The sequence below is a fragment of the Thunnus albacares genome, chromosome 16 (genome assembly GCF_914725855.1).
Source record: "Thunnus albacares chromosome 16, fThuAlb1.1, whole genome shotgun sequence".
In the NCBI taxonomy this organism is placed as follows: Eukaryota; Metazoa; Chordata; class Actinopteri; order Scombriformes; family Scombridae; genus Thunnus; species Thunnus albacares.
This window is the reverse complement of record NC_058121.1, coordinates 30,301,574-30,318,881: the sequence shown is the minus strand read 5'-3', so window position 1 is coordinate 30,318,881 and position 17,308 is coordinate 30,301,574. Positions and strand designations below refer to the sequence as shown.

The 17,308-nt window shown below is 43.0% G+C and overlaps 1 protein-coding gene across 5 annotated transcripts; it reads right to left on the bottom strand.

Annotated features, from left to right (window-relative positions):
- Positions 1 to 4,714: 4,714 nt before the first annotated feature.
- Positions 4,715 to 15,249, bottom strand: LOC122999356 (tumor necrosis factor alpha-induced protein 2-like). Of its 5 annotated transcripts, none has more exons than XM_044376203.1 (13): positions 14,379 to 15,249; positions 13,531 to 13,641; positions 12,044 to 12,498; positions 10,824 to 11,035; positions 10,123 to 10,237; positions 9,487 to 9,609; positions 9,124 to 9,218; positions 8,949 to 9,041; positions 8,750 to 8,864; positions 8,268 to 8,393; positions 7,599 to 7,748; positions 6,665 to 6,789; positions 4,715 to 5,671 (listed from the first exon to the last, which is right to left on the bottom strand). In XM_044376203.1, the coding sequence occupies exons 1-13, from the start codon at positions 14,431 to 14,433 to the stop codon at positions 5,482 to 5,484; spliced, it is 1,965 nt and encodes a 654-aa protein (XP_044232138.1). In that variant the 5' UTR covers positions 14,434 to 15,249; the 3' UTR covers positions 4,715 to 5,481. The 5 variants fall into 5 exon arrangements, with proteins under 5 accessions (XP_044232138.1, XP_044232142.1, XP_044232140.1 ...); XM_044376207.1 differs by lacking the exon at positions 14,379 to 15,249 and adding an exon at positions 14,138 to 14,269; XM_044376205.1 differs by lacking the exon at positions 14,379 to 15,249 and adding an exon at positions 14,012 to 14,121.
- Between the last annotated feature and the right edge of the window lie 2,059 nt (positions 15,250 to 17,308).

Here is a 17,308-nt window from a genome sequence, read left to right as displayed (position 1 = left end):
CATGGATGAATAATAAGACCTTATAATAAGTTCTTATTATATCCAAGGATGACATACAGAAAACAATAAAAACGATTAAAAATAACATTAAAACGATCTAAAAATAAAGATAAAAACAACGAAAATAATACAAATGACAAAAATTATTTAAAAAAAACAATCAAAATGATTAAAACTATAAAAATGATATAAACAATAAAAAAAGATAATGAGTCTGTTTTGTTAGATATCTACTTTTTTATCTTGTGCGCACAAGATAATTTACTTTAATTCAACATTATTCATTTAACCCTTTATTCATTATTCATAATCATTTATAACTGCAGGACTGTTGATCAGTTATTTATTATTTATAACATTTCATTGTTATGTTGTATGTTAGAGACACATATGATTATATAGTACATTGTTTAGGGGCTCAGAGAGAGACGATGTAGAAAGACTTAAAATAAATAGATTTATTAATTTTATCTTTATGTATTTACCTTCATTGTTCCTGTTCAGTATTTTTAATTTATGTGTGATGTCATTGTTATTCTCACTGGTTTCATTTCATTGTTCTATAAATCACATCATGCTACATTAAAGCACATATAACATAAAGTCAAATAAAATATAAATGATAAAATATGATATGTGATAATATTTTAAAACAGATGATTCAACAAGTTTACTTTTCATATTTGTTATTGATGTTGTTGAGAAGAATCACGAATCAGACATGAGACAGTCAGTCATTAAACCAACAGTCAGTGTGTTTCTTGCTGTAATCATTCCTCCTGTTCATACTGACCATTAGAAGATCCCTTCATAATGACCTTACAATGGAAGTGATGGAGGACAAAATCCACAGTCTGAAGCTAATATGAAGCTTCAGCGTCCAAATGAGTCAAATCAAGTAGATATCTTTCAACGTTACAGTCTTTTTAGTGCCAAAGTTCCTCTTTTTGTTACTATACTTCCACCTGCAGCTCAACAGGGAAACACTGTCCGAGGAAACACAAAGAGGGAATTTGATGCTAAAAAGACTGTAAATGTGTCAGATATCCACTTGATATGACTAACTCAGACTGATGAAGCTGAATAGAAGCTTCACACAGACTTTAAATGCATTGAAAGCACATTTGAAGGATCTTTTAATATCCAGTATGAACAGGAGGAATGATTACAGACACCTGACTGCTGGTTTAACTGGGAACACTGGAAACACTGGGAACTGGTCCTTTAATATTTATTATTACATCCTTACAACAGTAATAATAGTGATGTGCAGCATGTGACCAGCAGGGGGCAGCAGAGCGTAACTGACACACCTGGACTGACATCCTCAGTGCAGGTGAGTCACATGACCAGCAGGTGGCAGCGCAGCTCACATGATGTTTGACAGGAAGTTGTGTCTCTGTCTGATAGAAAAATTCATGTATTAGTTAAGTAGATATGGTCATATGTATGTATATGTTTGGCGGCAGGGCCTTGAGGGGAACACTATAATAGACATCATGGTCATCATGGGAAAGTGAGAGATCTGTAAAGCTTTGTCTGGGTCTGTTAGAAGGAATCTGTAAACAACTAGAGGTGCCTCCCAGGGCATCAAGGCCGTCAATATATACTAGTGTCTTTCCTTTGTCTTGTCAGAATTCTCCACGGAGACTCTGCGGACTCTCCGTGTCTACAACATATGTTTGGTTTGAATTAAAGAGACGCTTGACTTCAACCAACCTCAGTCTATTTGGTCATTTTTACCAAATATCATTTTGGTCCTTCGAGCCGGATTCCTGGATGTGCTTCTCGGACCTCTTTCCAAGCCGGAGCGGAGTGGAGTCGACATAGGTTACAAAATCCTTTTCCTGCTACGTTCAGAGATAAAGGCGCTTGCGGGCTGGAGAGGGTCGGGAGCCCCACGGATTCCTTTGTGAGGTGAGAAGTTTGTCTCTTTAATCAACAATTGAGTTGTGTAAAAGGCCTGAATCTGTAAGCCCAGCCTCAAGCTATGTGGGAGAGAGTTTAGTGGTGATTTTAAACAGCTGTATAAGACTGGCAACCCTCGGGAGAGTGAAGGGAGAAGAGGTGTGTCTACCTAGGTTAGAAGTGTGAAGAGTGTCAATCTAAAAAGACATATATAAAATATATAAAAATAAAAAAGGGGGGGGGGGGGGTAAGTAGTAGTCTTACATTAAAACAAATAACAAACAAAAACAACAAAAAACAAATAACAACAAAAAAAACTACAAAATGTTCCTTTTATATCAAACGTAGGTTGGGATCTTGGTATAGGAGGTAGTTATTAACAGTGTCTCAGTGAAATAACCAGACAAGGGTAACCTAACGGTGTCAACAAAAGTCTACATTTCACTGATTGGACCAGTTGCTGTTAAGGGGAAATAGTGAGATAAAGTCAGAAAAAAAAGGGGGTGAAGTATTTGTACAAATCAAAGCAAAACCCCGAAAAATGGGTTGACGGGGGATGCAAAATTTATGTACACGATGAATGAAGAGAGCGTGCAGTACCTTGACAAATGGAAGAAGAAATATAAGTTTAAAGGGGGACTGTGTGCAGACGACTGTAAAAAACTGTTACAGGCACACTTGTGGCTAGAACAGGCAAAGAAAAGGAGTGAGTGCAGAAGACGAGGAGAAACTTTTGTCTATGGGCCAAGTAAAACAACAAGATGATGATGGAACTAATGCTGTGGCAAACTCTGTTGTTGTTAAACAGGTACAGGAAACCGCTCCGATCCCCGGCCTCGCGTCATCCTCGCCTCCGACCACACAGCGCACCCCGCCACCGTACCAGGAAGGAGCCGCAGCTTGGGAACAGATAAGTGGAATCATATTCTGTATCTCAAAAAGCAAAAAGGAAAATGTAGATAAGAAACATAAAAAAGTAGAGGTGTTTTATAATGACGGTGAGAATGATGATGGTTGCTTTTTCTCTTCTGAGTCCCGCAGGAAGGAAATGATTTGCTATCGCTGTGGGAAAAGAGGCCACATCGCCAGAGAATGCAGAAGTCTCATTCCAGCTGCGGACACCAGGCGGGGCGGAGGTCGAGGTGGTGGGCGGGGCAGGAGAGGGCGCGGGGGCCGTGGAGGCGGTCGGAGGGAGAAAAGAGAACATGATGACAGAGAGAAGGATGAGGAGCAGGACTTCTGACCAGCTTCCCCTGCAGAATCAGGTCATGCAATCACACACACACATACAGAACAGAAAACAAAAACTGAAGATGCTGACTATGATTCTGAGGAAGTGGAGGGATCAGAGTTTATATCACAAGGAGAAGTGCTAAATTTGGAATCTGTTGAAGTAATGTTAGCTGAGTGGGATGATAAACCTTTTGTGACTCTGCTGGTGAGGGGAGAGAAGTGAACCTTTTTGTGAGATTCAGGAGCTTGCATGACTGTGATGAAGAAAAAAGAGTTGCCTGACAGTAGTCGGTTGACAAAACAAGAACTATCAGTAGTGTCAGCTTCAGGACATCATGTGTCGGAGAGATTGACAGAAAAAACAAAACTAACTGATCCAGTAACTGGTTTTTCAGTAATGTTGAATGTCTGGTACTCAGTGATTGATTTGACGAACGCATTTGTTACCATTCCTTTGAGCCCTTTACGTTTAAACACAGACGACTGACGTATTCAAGACTTCCTCAAGAGTTTCAAGATAGCCCTACTATCTTTTCACAAGAAATTAAAAATGTATTGACCTTTTTGAACCTCCTGAAGAGGAGACTTTGACTTTGGCCTTGTTGAGATATCTAGCTGCAGCTGGTGTTAAAGTCTCTAAGTCTAAACTCCAGCTGTGGAGTCAGGAGGTGAAATATTTAGGCTACACGCTAACTCCTGAAGGCCGTGTGTTGGATGAGCAGAGAAAAACAACTATTCTGCAGTTACCACAGCCTATAACAAAGCGAGAGATGATGTCTTGTCTTGGTACTTGCAACTTCTGCAGGTTATGGATTGCTAATTATGCCGAAATTGCACAACCATTACAGAATATGATTTATGGTAAAGCAATGGCTGCTTCAGATAAGGTGGTGTGGACTGAGGAGGGCGAGCAGGCTTTCACAAAGTTAAAACAGTGGATAGCTTCTTCATCTGTACTTGCCTTACCTAACATGAAAAAGGATTTCATACAAACAGTGGATTGCAAAAATGGTTTTATGACATCTGTCCTGTTACAGGAGTATGGGGATAAATTAAGACCTGTTGCGTTCTATTCCTCCAGACTTGACCCAGTAAGCAGAGCCCTGCCCGGATGCCTGCAGGCGGTGGTGGCAGCGGCTATGGCATATAATATGTATTTATATTTATTTATTTATATTTATTCATATTTATTTGTTTTTCTGTATCAGTTTCTGTGAATCTGTATGCTCAGGTTGATCTGTTTATGTTACGTTTTTCTTCTTTGTTTATTTATTTGTCTTGTTTTTATTGAATCTATTTATCTTGTAGTTTTTTTTATTTTAAATCAACATTTGTAGTTTAAAGTGAAACATCTGGAACATGATGATGATGATGAGGAAGAGGAGGATCAATGTTTTCATGTGTCAGCTGATCAAACGGCCGGAGGTCACGTGACTCCCAGCTGACATCTGAACCCTCTACAGATGTCACAGTGATGTCATCATGACGTCATCGCCGAGCATCATCATCATCACCTGACTTCATCAGATTTTATTTTTCTTTGCTCGTGTTTCAAAGAAAAACAAACACAAACTCAGTTTCCTCTTTTATTTCCCGTCTGTTGTTTTCAACGTTATTGATACATCAGATCAATCATCATATTGATTCAGATCACAGTGAAACGTTGGACTTAAAATAAACAACAAACAAACAAACAAACAAACATCAGCAGGACGTCTGAACCTCAAACTGAGCTGATCGATCGATCGATTGATCTGATTGGTTTATTCTTTCCTCAGAATCCATCTGATTGTTGTTGTTTGAAGTCAAAGTTTCACGATGACGTTTGTTCTTAAAGGTCATCAGCTGATCAATACTTCATATTTATATTCACACTTTCACTCAATGTTTGAACTTATTATAAGATGTGTTTGTGTGTTTCACTGCTGCACAAATGATTTGGGGATAAATAAAGTCACTGACTGACTGATTGATTGATTGATTGATTGATTGGTAGCCAGCTATGTTACAGCACATTAAACACGACCATTCAAACAGTTTTCTTACAGTTTGATAAAGAAAAGGAACAAAAAGGGACCCAGAGTTGAACCCTGAGGAATTCCACGTCTTTATATTTCACACTTGAAGCTTTTTTCTGAATGTTTCACGTGTCTCGCCTTCAACATGGCCGCCTGTTACTAACGGCAACCTCTTTCAAATAAAATGTCCAGTCTGTACCGTAAACATGAACTTTACAACACGACAAACAGAAACACTGTTTACTGACTGATGCTGGTTACATGCTGATGTGCTGATGTGCTGATGTGCTAACGTGCTAACATGCTAACACGCTAACATTCTTCAGGTCTTCAGCCCCATCTGGTTGATCTTGTTATTGATCCATTTGACTTTGACCATGGAGAAGAACGGCGGGCCGTGATTGGAGGAGGCATCGAGGGGGCGGTTCTCCTCCACGCTGCGCCTGATGGAGCGAACGTCAGCAGCTGATAGGCCGGTTTTCAGAGAGAGCAGCGCCGACACGTGAGCGTCACTGAGGAGAGACGACCAAGTTTTTATTTTTCTCTTTGAGTTCTGAATGTCTTTAAAACAATAACACTAAGCGTCGTCTGATTCACACCTGGTGGGCAGGTGAGTGTGTGTGTTCATGGTGCTGCAGGGGTTTTGTTAACCCGACTCCTCAGTATTTTTCCGATCACTTCACACCTGTGACACCTGAGTCCCGCCTGCTGCACCTGCTGTCTCCCATGGCAACCAGGTGGTTCTCACACAGCTGATTCAGGCCACAGGTCCAGTGTTTGCATATGAGAGCACACACTGACCTGCAGCCTGTACAACACAGAGTGGTACGAGGAGGAACAGGTGTGCACAGGTACAGACATCCTGTCTGAAGGTGAAAGCCAGCGTGTTGTAAACAAACACTTCCTCTTTATTTATAATAAGCAGCTTCCTGGTTGGAAGGTCAAAGGTCATGTGATGAAGAAAGAATAAAAACAACAGAACAGGAGAAACATGAGAGATGACAGGTTTGATCATAACGAGGAGACCTGACAGTCCGCACTCAGGGCGACACAACGACCCACACACATGTTCCTAATTATCACTCTGCCTGTCTGTCTCTCTGCCTGTCTGTCTCTCTGTCTGTCTCTCTCTCTGTCTGCCTGTCTCTCTGCCTGTCTGCCTGTCTCTCTGCCTGTCTGTCTGTCTCTCTGCCTGTCTGTCTGTCTCTCTGCCTGTCTGTCTCTCTCTCTGTCTGTCTGTCTGTCTCTCTGCCTGCCTGTCTGTCTCTCTGTCTGTCTCTCTGTCTGTCTCTCTGTCTCTCTGCCTGTCTGTCTCTCTGTCTGTCTCTCTGTCTGTCTCTCTGTCTCTCTGCCTGTCTGTCTCTCTGTCTGTCTCTCTGTCTCTCTGCCTGTCTGTCTCTCTGTCTGTCTCTCTGTCTGCCTGTCTGTCTCTCTGTCTGTCTCTCTGTCTCTCTGCCTGTCTGTCTCTCTCTGCCTGTCTGTCTCTCTGTCTCTGTCTGTCTTACCTGAAGTCGGGGAACGTCCTGGTCAGTAAGACGACCTCCAGCTGAACACTTCCAGGATCCTGCAGACGCAGAATCTCAGCGATGCTGCAGAGCATCGAACCGAGCCAGGAGGAGTCACTGCAGCCCTGAGGACACACATACTACACTGTAGTACTACAGTGGTACTACTACAGATAGACAGTAGTACTACTGCAGTACTACTGCTGTACTGATACTGCAGTACTACTACACACATACTGACATGTTTACAGTCGTATCAATGTTGTTTTGTTTACACATGATGAACAAACAAACCTCATCAGAGCTGAAACTACCTTCATACTGAGTGCACGTGGGTGAGCGTGCACATGTGTGAGCCTGCACATGTGTGAGTGTGCACATGTGTGAGCGTGTACGTGTGTGAGCGTGCACGTGTGTGAGTGTGCACGTGTGTGAGCGTGCACATGTGTGAGCCTGCACATGTGTGAGTGTGCACGTGTGAGCCTGCACATGTGTGAGTGTGCACGTGTGTGAGCGTGCACGTGTGTGAGCGTGCACGTGTGTGAGTGTGCACGTGTGTGAGTGTGCACGTGTGTGAGCGTGCACATGTGTGAGCGTGCACGTGTGTGAGCGTGCACATGTGTGAGTGTGCACGTGTGTGAGCGTGCACATGTGTGAGCCTGCACATGTGTGAGCCTGCACGTGTGTGAGCGTGCACGTGTGTGAGTGTGCATGTGGGTGAGCCTGCACATGTGTGAGCGTGCACATGTGTGAGCGTGCACGTGTGTGAGCGTGCACACGTGTGTGAACGTGCACGTGTGTGAGCGTGCACATGTGTGAGCGTGCACGTGTGTGAGCGTGCACACGTGTGTGAACGTGCACGTGTGTGAGTGTGCACGTGTGTGAGCGTGCACATGTGTGAGCGTGCACGTGTGTGAGTGTGCACGTGTCTCACCCCCTCAGCAAAGAAATCATTGATCTTTCGGGAGTCTTCGATCATCCGCTGAGCTCCGCCCACCTGCTGCTCTCTGCTCTTCCTCCTGGTCTTCATCATCCTCTTCACATACTGAAGAGCCACATCCTGATGGAGGACAGACAGCACAGCCTGCAGACAGACAGGTTCACAGACACACAGGTAAACAGACAGACAGGTAAACAGACACACAGGTAAACAGACACACAGGTAAACAGACAGACAGGTTAACAGACAGACAGGTAAACAGACAGACAGGTTAACAGACAGACAGGTAAACAGACAGACAGGTTAACAGACAGACAGGTAAACAGACAGACAGGTTAACAGACAGACAGGTTCACAGACACACAGGTTAACAGACAGACAGGTAAACAGACACACAGGTAAACAGACAGACAGGTAAACAGACACACAGGTAAACAGACACACAGGTAAACAGACAGACAGGTTAACAGACAGACAGGTAAACAGACAGACAGGTTAACAGACAGACAGGTAAACAGACAGACAGGTTAACAGACAGACAGGTAAACAGACAGACAGGTTAACAGACAGACAGGTTCACAGACACACAGGTTAACAGACAGACAGGTTAACAGACAGACAGGTAAACAGACAGACAGGTAAACAGACAGACAGGTATCTCACCTGTCTGCAGGCTGGTTTCAGGTCACTGAGGTCACTCAGGTGTTGGTTCAGAGAGTCCAGCAGAGAGTCCACGACAGGAAGTGACCCGTCCAACCAACCAGACGTCCACAGCTGACTGCAACACACCTGAACACACACACATACACACACACATACACACACACACACACACACACACACACACATACACACACACACACACACACGCACACACACACACACACACACACACACACACGCATACACATACACATTCATGTGAATCAGCTGTCAGCAGCTTTAGATTAACAGCGATTTATAGACATTATTGACTTTATTTTATTATTATTAATATTATTATATTTTGATCCCTGTCGCCATGGTTACATGTCATTTCTTCAGTTTGAAGTTTAAAACTTGTTGTCAGTAATAATGTTTGTATTCATGAGTGAAACTGATATTTTCTGTGTAATCATGTTGAACCAGCGTGAGCAGAGTTGTACCTTCAGCTGGCTGGGACAGGTGAGACACCTGTACCCACAATCCTTCAGGGCAGACAGAGTGTCCAGACAACGGCGTCTCTGCTGCTCCGTCACACATGTTCCTGTGATGTAATCCCTGAGGACAGGTGCACATACAGGTAGATTTTATCGTTCAATACTCTGCAGGTGGCTCCATGAGAGGTGCAGCAGGTAATCTCACCTGAACTGCTCCCCGCAGACCAGGTGAGCTTTCATCACTGAACGGACGTTACCGTGGTTACCCTTCACAAAGTCCTCCACAGACTTCTTATAGCTGAAACACAGGACACCTGTCACAGGTGGAGACTGGCAGTGTTTACATACAAACATGTGCTGCGTGTTCGGGGCGGGTCTACCTGCTGAGGAAGCTCTCCAGGTGAGCTGTGATCCTCTCAGCTTTGCTCTGCTCTCTGATCACACACCTGAACTCATTCAGGGAGCCGTCTAACACCTGGAAACACAAACACCAGGATATATCCATCACCCCAAACTGGAATATAAAGGTAAACCTGCTGCACACCTGTTTAAACTACAGGTGTTTCATACGGAGCTCCTGTACTAGCGTTATTCCACTGGTGTGACACCAGTAATCACCCTGTATCACACCTGTAATGACCTCGTCTCACCTGTATAACACCTGTAATCACCGTGTCTCACCTGTATCACACCTGTAATGACCGTGTCTCACCTGTATCACACCTGTAATGACCCCGTCTCACCTGTATGACGTCTATAGCCAGTGGACTGAAGTAGTAGTGGTCGATGAGCTCAGGTGTTTTGCCGCTCAGCCAGCTCTCCTCTTCTTTCTTCAGCGCTGTGTTGAGCCACAACTTCACTTTGTCCTGAAGGAAAGAAAAACAGCTCAACATGTTTGTCGCCACTTTACAGCATCAAAATACTTTCAATTTCTGTACAAAACTGCAGTTTTCCATTTGACACAATGACGCAGAAATAAAGAAGAAAGAGTCCTGAGTTTGAATGTTTAGTTTAGCACCATCATTTCCTTTTAAGACCGCTTGGAACATTAGAAGCAGCAAAATATAAAGCAGACATGTGACATTTTTATAGCTCTATATGAGTAATTGATCATCACTTTAGATTTCCATCAGACAAACAGACTTTTAAAGTTCTGATAGACATTAATGTGGAAATCCAGCTTGTTCCAGTCGTTTGATGTGTTTAAGTGTCTTACAGTTTGTTCTCATACGGATCCTGAATGGATTATTCTTGTGAAATAAACACTGTGACAACATAAACAAAATAATTTCAATGTTCAACATGATGAATGCAACATAAACACAAACTGGGACAGTGTGATGTCACACCAGTACCCAGCTGTCTGCTGGTCTGGTCACCTCTGTGTGGGTCAGATACTGCTCCTCCAGCCGGGTCAGATCGTCCTGCAGCAGCAGAGAACCCAGACAGGCCGTCTTTATCTTTCCCTCCAGTTCTTCATGTTTTAATATGTCACTGAAGGAGCAAAAACACACAGCTGGATATTAGACTGAAGCATCTGGTTTTTATCAGGCCCACAATAATCAGAACCAGACTTCTGAGGCATCAGTTTGAAGCTGGTTTCAGACCAATGAATCACTGCCTGCATCTCTGATTCACTGAGAATGATGCAGTTTAATCTATTATTGCATCAGATTATTATCTGTTGATCAGGATGTGGAGCCGCCTGGTTGCCTGCTGCAGCTCAACCAGGAAGAAATCTGGTTCATTTGACTAATTCAGTTGAAGCTTCATATTAACTTCAGATAGACCTTTAAATATATTTTTGCACAGAAGGAAAGTAGATTCTGTCGTCCATCACTTCCATTGAAATCAAACTATGAAGGGATCTTCTAATGGTCGGTATGAACAAGAGGAATAATTACAGCATTAAACCTGTTTCAAGGTTCATTTGGGCTCCTGACTGTTGGTTTAAGATAGACAGAAAAATGGTGAAACTGTCCTTTAATGCATCTTGGCAGCCAGCAGAGTATTTACATCATGGTTCGAGTTTAAAGCAGGAGGCTATCACAGCTACAGTCGGTGTGTGTCAGCGTCTCACTGTGGGTAGCAGTGGTTGACCCAGAACAGCAGGTAGCTGCAGTCGTCTGGTTCCAGACCCGAGGCGGCGAGCCGGATCAGCCGAGCGGAGAATCTCTGCTGGTAGAGTCCGGCGTACACGTTCAGGATGTCCATCTGAGGAGGGTAACAGTCCTTCACCATCCTCACCACCGTCAGCAGGTCCTCCTTCACACGCTTCCCCAAACGACACACCTGCACAGGTACGATAGCGGGAGTCCTGAGAGGCCGCGTTCACGTCTGTAATCTCAGCAGTCAAACTAAACGACGCTGAAAGGTTTTCACAAAGCTGCTGAGACTCTTTTAGTACTTCATCAGCACAGATACACAGATATATAAAGACACATTTCATTCATATTTCAACCTTTTGTCACAGATTTTAAGACAGAACAACCAAACAACAACAAAGCCGAGTTTTATCTGCCAGAATCAATTATTGCTCAATAGATAACATATAAATCATGATGTAAATCAGAACGTATGACGATGCAGGACATCTTCCCTCTGTCGGAGGATGATGAATACTGATACTGATGAATTTAACAGAGTTTACCGGTTAGCATCTGCTGCTTTTCACATTATTTATGATTTCTTACGACTCATAAACTCTTTCAGCAAACATTTAACATAATTTGGTGTTTTAGCTCCATGTAAAGTGAATAAACTTGATGTTTCCAGATAACGTTCGTCTGTCTTAACGACACAGTTTACACATTTTTATAACTGCTGATTTATTAAATTGCAGTTCTATTGAATGAAACACGACACCAAATAAAACCTCAGTAATATAATAATATATAACAAGTCTGTATTTTAATAAACATTATCAGTGTCAGTCATTATTTATATTTAGGCTCCTTCTGTCGTCTTTTGCTCTTCGTATCTTCATGTGTTTTGATGTGTTTGTTAAATATAATGATGTTTTATGATGTGTTAGAGTCATCAGACTAATGGCACCATGTTCACATAAATTATTATTATTGTTAGTATTAATTAACTGTCAAACAAACTGGGGTCTGATACTTCTGGTCTGAGGAATCAATCTCACAGACAGCTGATTATTATTACAGCAGAGTCTTTACCTGCATCATGTGACTGACTCAGGATCACCTGGACGTCCTCTATCGTCTCTCAGACGGAGGAGCTGCCTTTGGTGCTAAAACGCTTTGTGAAATCCTGTCAGACCAAATACCGAGGACTTACCTCCCTCTTCACAGGTGAGGACAGCTGGTCGGCTCCTCCTGACTCGTCGTCTGCAGCCTCCGTCAGTCTGGACTCCACCATGTTACACAGCAGCGTGTTGTGACTGCTGAGACACTTCTGAGGACGCCACGCCGGCACTCGGCCCGCAGGACGCCCCGCCCACCGCCGGTCCTGCTCCTCCTGCTGCTGGATGGAGGCCACGGCGCTCCGCAGGGCGCCCACCTGCCCCGAGGAGGAGGAGGAGGAGGAGGAGGAGGAGGAGGTGAAGGTGTTGTGGATGACCATCAGTATCTGCAGCTGCAGAGCCTCCAGCTCTCTCTGCAGCTGGTCCTCCTCCTCCTCATCAACACAGTCCTGACAGAACAGCTGCTCCTCCCTGATGATCAGCCTCCTGCTGGTCTCCTCCAGCTGCTCCTGCTCCTCCTGCTCCTCCTGCACCTCCTCCTGCTCCTCCTCTGCATGAAGCAGGACAGGTGAAGCAGAGCAGGTTACTCTTTGTTCTGATTAAAGAAATCAACATGAGAAAATCACAGCATGTCGCAGATCTCTGTTCTAATGAAGGTTCTAATGAGAGTTCTAATGAGGGTTCTAATGAGGGTTCTAATGAGAGTTCTAATGAGAGTTCTAATGAAGGTTCTAATGAGGGTTCTAATGAGAGTTCTAATGAGAGTTCTAATGAGAGTTCTAATGAAGGTTCTAATGAGGGTTCTAATGAGGGTTCTAATGAGGGTTCTAATGAGGGTTCTAATGAGGGTTCTAATGAGAGTTCTAATGAGAGTTCTAATGAAGGTTCTAATGAGAGTTCTAATGAGAGTTCTAATGAAGGTTCTAATGAGGGTTCTAATGAAGGTTCTAATGAAGGTTCTAATGAGGGTTCTAATGAGAGTTCTAATGAGAGTTCTAATGAAGGTTCTAATGAAGGTTCTAATGAGGGTTCTAATGAGAGTTCTAATGAGAGTTCTAATGAGAGTTCTAATGAAGGTTCTAATGAGGGTTCTAATGAGAGTTCTAATGAGAGTTCTAATGAGAGTTCTAATGAAGGTTCTAATGAAGGTTCTAATGAGGGTTCTAATGAGAGTTCTAATGAGAGTTCTAATGAAGGTTCTAATGAAGGTTCTAATGAGGGTTCTAATGAGAGTTCTAATGAGAGTTCTAATGAGAGTTCTAATGAAGGTTCTAATGAAGGTTCTAATGAAGGTTCTAATGAGGGTTCTATTGAGGGTTCTGGCAGAACCTGCAGCTCTGATCACAGCAAAGCAGAAGCAGAAACGGTGAAGTCTGGAAGTTCTCTGAAAAATCTGCACATAACGTTCTGAGTTCTAAATGATCTGCTGATTCAGATCAACAGGAGTTCTACCGGAGGTTCTGTTGGTTCTACAGGAGGTTCTGTTGGTTCTGACCTGATTATGTTCTACCTGTGGTTCTGTTGGTTCTGACCTGAGGTTCTGTTGGTTCTGACCTGATTATGTTCTATCTGTGGTTCTGACCTGCAGCAGGGTTCTTCTTCTGTTTGCTGTTCTTCCAGATCTTTCCAGGGATCTTCAGTCTGGGCAGCCTCCTCCTGTCTCCTCCTGGGTTCTCCTCTTCATCGCCTCCTGCTGAACATTCAGACACATCACAACATGTTTGTTATATTATTATTATTATTAATAACAACAACAACAATAACAACAACAACAACAACAACAACAACAACAATAATAATAATAATAACGCACTGTGAGAGTCTTTCATGTCTCTGCTCGCTGTTCCGGTAAATAAACGGTAATGTGACGTTTAACCCTCCATGTCTGTGACGTCACAGTGAGATTAATAAAGCGTCCATCAGGCAGCAGACTGACGTCATTGAACTCTTAACTTTAGGATCAAATTAAATGATTTTACCTTCATGAATCTGAAGTTTAACAGGTTGTTAAAGAATCACGAAGCGTTTTTACAAATAAATTCAGACGTTTAAAGAATCTTTACCGTCTGTAAACATTCAGCAGAGAGAAAACAGTGAAATAATCTGCACAACAAAACTACCACAATAAACCGAAGCTCTCCCAGTTTAAACTGGTCCTGCAGTTTAAACTGGTCCAGCAGCTTTCCTACCTCTCATCTCTCCGTCATTTGATTCCCTGACGGCGCCTCCCGGGGGGGCGGAGTCACCTGTCTGTTTACAGCCGCAGACAGACCGACCTGGTTCTGGTTTTAATGGAGGAAGATCGCCTCCTCATCGTCACGTGATATCAGGTTATTGATTGTTTTTTCTGTCGTTGCTGACGTATTTAAACTAATAAATTAAACGGATGGATGATTGATTATCGGTAATTTTCCATCATGATGAGCTCACCTCTGCTGCTCTGCTGACTCCTGCTGGACACAAAGGAGGACCACATCGGACTCATCAGGACCAGGATCCAGAGCAAACAGGACCCGGTGATGCAGATGAACCTGCTGCTGCTGCAGTGAAGCAGTTTCAGTTTCAGAGCATCTCAGCTGATCTTTTCTCAAACACTTTCACTTTCTGTAGCATCTCTGAGCTCTGCATCCATCCAGCCAATCAGAGCAGGGCTTCATCCTCCATCCTTCTGCTGGAGTGCAGTGGTGGACTCAGGCTGTCGCAGGGCCGGGGAACCTGAAACATTCAATGGGCCCCCACTTCTGTTTTTCTCCCAAACAGTTCACGTTACAGGGAACCTGATCAGTATGTTAGAGTCAGAGAACCCTGAATCACATATTTTCCTTCTTGTTGTTGAGTCCACCGGTGTTCATCATTATGGTCATTTCCTTAAAAGTACATCAGTATTATGAGCTTGATGTAGTTATAGTATTGCAGTAAAGGTGGTTTATCTGTGTCAACTCTTCATAGTGTTTATGGTTGTTTGGCAGATTGTAAACAGGTTGTTTTGTGGCGTTGCTACGGTAACGGCTTTTTAACTCGACCCTGCAGCCCGTTTCTGTTCTAGTTCCTCCTTATTGTGCATCTTGAAACAGCTGCAGGAGGTTTTTGCAGAGACGTATTTCAGCTGAAGCTGCGTGATGGGTTTTACTTTGCAACCTGAACAGTCTCCCTGGCAACACTAGTGTCACCACTGATTGATGGTGATCAATTCTTTGGGTATCTTTTACATCCTTTTCCTGATTGATAAAGTTTATCTCTGTTTTACTAGTCACAGCTGTGCAAACTGAACTTATCAGGTCAAACATCCAAACATGTAAACATTTGATCAGATCAGGAACATCTGGATGATTTCAGTTTTCATTATTTCATTTAAAAATGGAAAATTTACAATTATATGAAAATAAATAGTTTCACCTGACAGCTGTTCTTAAAGCACGAGCAGTATGTAAACACAACTGAACTGACTGTCCTCAAACCACACACACACACACACACACACACACACACACACACACACACACACACACACACAGGAAGTGACTCCTGAATTGTACGTGTACAATACATATACACACACATATATGTGTATATATATGTGTGTGTGTGCACATATATATATATATAAAGGGTAATAACAGAAATGTTATTTTATTAACTTTGAGGTGAAACTGCTTCAGGTTCAGTGTTTAATGTTTGAAATGTTTCCGTGTGGATGAAGTTAAACTCATGTTTCAGTTAAGAAGTTCCTAAATTAATCTAATAACATGTCGGTCGTCATGGTAACAAGGCTGCTGTGATGCGTTCAGGGGCTGTTTTGTCCTCTGGAATAAAGAGTTCATTGATTGATGGCTCATGTTAAATAATTCAGGAGTTTTTAAAGGTCGACTTACTTTGTTTGTTCTCATCTGAAATAAATGCACATCTAACGAAGAACTGAAATATTTCATTTAATAAAGGAACTCAGGAACTACAGCTGTAAGGACTGAAACTCTGTCAATGAAAACCTCCTCAGCAAGTTCTTAAAGATCTCTGAGAACCATGGACACCTGTAAAGACCTCCAACTCTTCCTACTGAGCCTGGAAACCTTTAAAGAACTGCTGGAACCTCCGAAATACAAAATACCCTCCATGACTACTGAAGTTCTACATAGAAACCTGTAAAACACTGTAACTGCAGGTGAAATAAGACTCAATCACACGACTCAGAGACTGAATCCTGATCAAAAACTGTTGTTACTAGCAAAGGTTCATACACAGGAAGTCAGTCAGGAGATCAAGGAAACAAAATCCAGCGAGGAGACAAAGAAGGACCAGACACGGGGAAGAAACACTTGATACTGAATACAAAGATGAACTGACACTGAGAGAGGAACACAGATTAAATACACCAGAGAGGGAAAGACAATGAGAGACAGGTGAAACTGATCAGGGCGGGTCGACAACCACACAGACAGGAAGTGAAGAACCTGAAACAGGAGAAGAAGGGAGTATTTCAAAAGAAGACAGGAAACGATGAATGAGAGCAGGTGCAGACAGTTGCTGAGTGGGAACAGGTGAGCAGGAAGGAGTCTGGAGACACCTGGTGGACAGACGCAGAAATTATAAAGACCAGAGCAGACTGCTGGAGGCTGAAAGCAACGACACACACGGAGCCTCTAAAACCACTGAACCCTTCCCACGAACCTCGTCACACTCAATAATCACTGGGTTCATATGTTATAAAGCAGCGACTCAATATCAGCTTTCATTTAACAATCTGTTGTTTCTGACCAGCGTTACACACAACAAGCTTCACTGAAAACTGTCACAAATGTTTTGTTTCTTGTATAAAACGACGTGCAGACGACATTCAGCAGATACACAAGTTATTACCAATCAATGAGAAACCCTGACATGTCAGTTTAAAAAGAGCAGATTATAACAAGCTTTCATTTGGGTCAATAACCCAACAGGAAAATCAAAATAACAATAAAACTGGCTCAAAGCAACATTAACAGTGTTGTGTTGCTCCTACATCGACCTGAACCCTATTTCTAGTGCTGGAACCCTGGACTCTGTGAAGAACGTCAGGACCTCTGGGACCTTCTATAGAGACTCTGAACCTGTAAAGAACCCCAAAATTCTTTTTATTAACCCCTTAAGAACTCCTGGAACCTCCTTGGGAAGAACTGGAAGTCTGTTGAAACTACGAGGAACCTCTAAAACCCTTCTAAAGAATCGTTTCATAAACCTCTGAATCCTTCTTATTAACCCTGGAACTTTGTCAGGAACCTCTGGACCCTTTGAAGAACGCCTGAATCCGTCTCAGTAACACTGGCAAGACCTCCTGGAGCATCTCAAGAGCAAAGGTGGAGCCCCAGAAACCTCATAAAGACCCC